This window comes from Convolutriloba macropyga, chromosome 13 (assembly GCF_964194025.1).
Source record: "Convolutriloba macropyga chromosome 13, txConMacr16.3, whole genome shotgun sequence".
NCBI classification, from domain to species: domain Eukaryota; kingdom Metazoa; phylum Xenacoelomorpha; order Acoela; family Convolutidae; genus Convolutriloba; species Convolutriloba macropyga.
Window position 1 is genome coordinate 11,026,679 of NC_134480.1, and position 4,396 is coordinate 11,031,074.

The 4,396-nt window shown below is 34.8% G+C and overlaps 1 protein-coding gene across 1 annotated transcript in view; it reads left to right on the forward strand.

Moving 5' to 3' along the window:
- Positions 1-1,150: 1,150 nt before the first annotated feature.
- LOC142351618 (uncharacterized) overlaps positions 1,151-4,396 on the forward strand; it is a 63,588-nt gene continuing 60,342 nt past the window's right edge. The window contains exon 1 of the mRNA XM_075403756.1: positions 1,151-1,181. Coding sequence (XP_075259871.1) covers positions 1,151-1,181 — 31 coding nt within the window. The remainder of the gene's footprint in view (positions 1,182-4,396) is intronic.

The window sequence follows — 4,396 nt, forward strand, 5'->3', positions numbered from 1 at the left end:
GTTATCAGCAGAATATCCAATTGTTGCTTTTTGTTCTCATCAACAAACAGACATGATACAGTTGTTTTCTTTTCTTGCTCAACTAACTTACAATGTGCTTTTTGCTTTTTCGTCAACAGATTTGTTACATGACCGATGAATGGGTTAGCCAACCAAACTTTCGAACAATTTACCGCAGAAAATAATTGACTTAGCCGAATACGTGTTAATAAAAAGGTTCTTATATTAATTGCTTCACCTGAGACCTACATTATAGATACACCAAGCTTCTAAGGAGACACGATATTCATACGTTCTAATCTGCTATTTTTCGTTTTAATTCACTCTCACTAATCTGAGAAACTTTCTTTCAGTTACGTGCCAATAAGATTTCCATTCATTTCAGACCAGTTTTGCAGAAATTAGCGGCAAGTGTGAGGATATAAAAACACTTACTAAAAGAAGCTAATTGCTAAAAATTGTTGCCATGAGCTTTGTGTCTTTCAGATTTATTTTGTTTCTAATTTTCCAAATGGTGATTTTTTTTGCTGGAGAAGTTTATACTGTTCTCGCTGTACGCTAGAAGGGTGTTATTTATGTGTTGACCGACTCTAATAAACTAAAAACAGACCTATGAGTGAAAACTTTGTTTATTGGTCCGACCTCAAAATCAAGTCATTTACCTCTGAATTATAGCGTATCCAGAAAACAGAAACGTTTCTTCATTTTCGTTCTTTTTCTGATTCTAGTCTCTCAATGACACCACTTTCTGATTTTTTTCTCAGAATTTCTGACCAAATTGAATGTTAATTTTCAAAAATCTTGCATTTTCATATTTGTGTTATTTCAAACCGTGACCACTAAAAAGGTGAACTAGTTTTATGAACAACAACTATAATTTCTATGTGTTCAAAAACGCTTGAAAACATAAACTCAATTTTAAGTTTAATCTTTTGTAGATAGTAACAATTGAAATTTTGGTCAAACATACCAAGTCAGAACAATATAAACCAAATCACGTGACGGGTCAAGAGATCAAAAGGACATCAGATGAAAAACTATAAAACGGGGACTGTAGACCGACAGTGAACTTTTTTTTGGTTGACTGCAATTAAATTTCTGTTGAAAGCTTGAACATAGTGTCAGCACATTTTGCCATACCTAGCGGATCATGGCTATGCCCCAGTGGCCCGTGGGACAAGGTATGAGTTTGTCAAAACCAAGCATGTTACCATGAGCAAACATATGCTAGGCAACTGCGTTTGTGACCGCTCAGATCTGATTGCCAAATCTAAAATTGAGTATTTAATTTTTGGCTCAAAAAATCTGAGCATCACCAAAATCAGTGGCCCCGTCAAAAGTGAGAAAAACACTTGAGATTGGCCAGTTCTTCGGAAACCCTCCCGGAGAACAAATGTCTACTCTGTTGCTATATTTGTAAAAATGGTTTTTGATGTTAAAAAATTTCCTAAGAAGGCGAAAAATGAAAACTGAATAGCCGAATTTGGCTTAAAAAATCGAAAAACTGTCCTTGACAATGAAACAAAAAAGCGTTTTAAATTGTTTTAAAGGAAAAATTGATTTCTTCGTAGGTTTCTGCGTAAAAAAATGAAAGTGAATGAACACCAACATAAAACTTTTCTTCCCATTTTTCTGCAATAAGAAGATGTGTTTGCAAAGTGAAACAAAACTAATTGCTTTCGTTGTGAAAAAAAATGCTGTAAAAAAACACAGAGAATAAAATTTGCTTATTAGCCATTCTGACGCTGCAACTAAAACAGTGTCAAAGTGTGTTCTTTTTGTGAAAAGAAAAAAGAAAAAGCGAGATGAGATACCGGGCAGCAGTTATTCCCGGGTCGAGGTTTGGTGGTGAATTTTCCTAAGAAATGCGGTGAAAAAAAAAATAATTTTCACCGCGTATTTCTTACATCTTTTGCGGTGAATGCGGTTAATCGCGGTGAATTATTTTTCACCGCGTTCTAAGTATTCTCACAAGAAAGACTCCTCCCCACACGGGTTCGAACCTCTGACCTCCTGCATGCCTTCGTATGCTTATTCCACTGCGCCAACTGTCACTTAGGTCTTTGTTATTTCTTGTGAATTTTAATCAGATTGAGTAAGTAAACTTTGGAAACCATATGCGGTGAATTTTTGTAAGACATGCGGTGAAATGTGGTGAATTATTTTTTTTCACCGCTTTCACCGCATTCACCGCATTTCTTACATTAATTTGCCATAATAGTCTATGCGGTGAATTTTTGTAAGAAATGCGGTGAATTTGGTGGTGAATTTTTGTAAGAAATGCGGTGAAAAGCGGTGAATTATTATTTTTCACCGCATTCACCGCAATCACCGCATTTCTTACGAAAATTCACCGCATTCACCGCATTTCTTACGAAAATTCACCCTAAAACCTCGACCCGGGTTTCACTCATTCATTTTCCTGTCACTTCAAAGTACCTCTTCATTTCCAATAGTGAGGTCACCGATGGAATTCTCTCAAGGCGTGATTACACCATGTCAAACTGATATTAGCTCTGATGAGAAGTCTAGCAGACCGAAATAACCCTAATCAGACTCAACCGCACTTGAAATTCTTTAGTGACTACCTTCGAAATTCGTTAAATATTTTGTCTGCGATTAAAAACCCAAAACACAAAAATAAAACAAAAACTGATCTCTGTGACTACGGGGGTTCGAAACCATCTGTGATCACTCGGGCCGAGGAATTTTGCCAAAGTTATGTAATATAAGGGGTAACTAGTTTTGACAATTCCGAAAATCTACCTTTATTTTCTTGCATAATTTTGCAGTGAATGCATGGAATTGTCGTTCCTAAGCGTATATTTTTTTTATAAATTTGCGTTTCTAAGCGTAGATCTTACGTATTTTTGCGTTGAATTTAGCGTAGATCTCACAAATCTCCAACGCTTAGCTCTGTTTGTGAAGCTCAAACCACTGACCATCAGTGTGCTTATCTCCTCGTCTAAAAATGTGCCACTGCACCTTATGTTATGTTAGGTGAACGCTAAATTCAATGCAATATTATATAGGATGTACGCTACATTGAAAATAAAATTATGATCGACGCTAAAATAAACACGAAAATATGAAAGACCTACGCTTGGAAACGCAATTTTATTTAAGATCTAAGCTTAGAAACGCAAATTTTTGTAAGATCAACGCTAAATTCAACGCAAAACTATGTAAGATCTACGCTAAAATAAACGCTTAGTTTTGTAAGACCTAGGCTTAAAAGCGCAAACTTAGATCAACACAAAATTTAACGTAAGATCAACGCAAAATTTGACGCAAAGTTTTGTAAGATCTATCTAAAATTCAACGCAAAATTACGTAACGTCTGCTCTAACTTCAACGCAAAATTAATTAAGATCAACACAAAATTCAACGCAAAAAAAAAGTAAGATCTACGCTAAACTCAAAGCAAAACTATGTATAATCTACGCTGAAATAAACGCAAAATTATGTAGTATTTACGCTAATTTCAACGCAAAATTCTGTAAGTTCTACGCTAAATTCAAAGAAAAATTCTAAAAAATTGACGCTAAAATGAACACTAAACGCGAAAACGAAAATCTACGCTCAGAAACGCAATTTTCTGTAAGTTCAACGCTAAAGTCAATGCAAAATTAAGTAAGTTCTACGCTAAAACAAAGGCAAAATTTTGTAAGATTAACGCATAGACACGCAAATTTAGGTAAAATCTACGCTTAGAAACACAAACTTAAGTAAGATCAACGCTAAATCTGACACAGAGTTTTTTTGTAAGATCTACCATAAATTCAACGCAATACATTTAATGATTGCTGTAAAATCAACGCAAAATTATGTAAGGTCTACTTTGAAACAGATGCAAAATTATGTAAGATAAAGACTAAACGCGAAAACGAAAATCTACGCTCAGGAACGCAGTTTTATGTAAGTTCAACGCTGAAGTCAATGCAAAATTATGTAAAGTCTACGCTAAAACAAACACTAAATTTTGTATGATCAAAGCTTAGACACGCAAATTTACGTAAAATCTACGCTAAAAAACACAAACTTAAGTGAGATCAATGCTAAATCTGACACCGAGTTTTATAAGATCTACCATAAACTCAACGCAAAATCTGTATTATCTGTTATAAACTCAACGCAAAATCATGTATGATCTAAGCTAAAATAAACGCTAAAATATGAAATACATACGCTTAGAAACGCAAATTTACGTAAGATCTATGCGTAGAAAATCAATTTTGTGTAATATCTACGCTACAAGCAACGCAAAAATATCCAAGATCAACGCTGTATTCAATGCAAAATTATTTAGAATGGACGCTTAGAAACGGCAAGGCTTTATTCAACTCCTCAAGCGTAGATGTTACATAAAATCAACTTATTCGCCGCCAACCCTGCA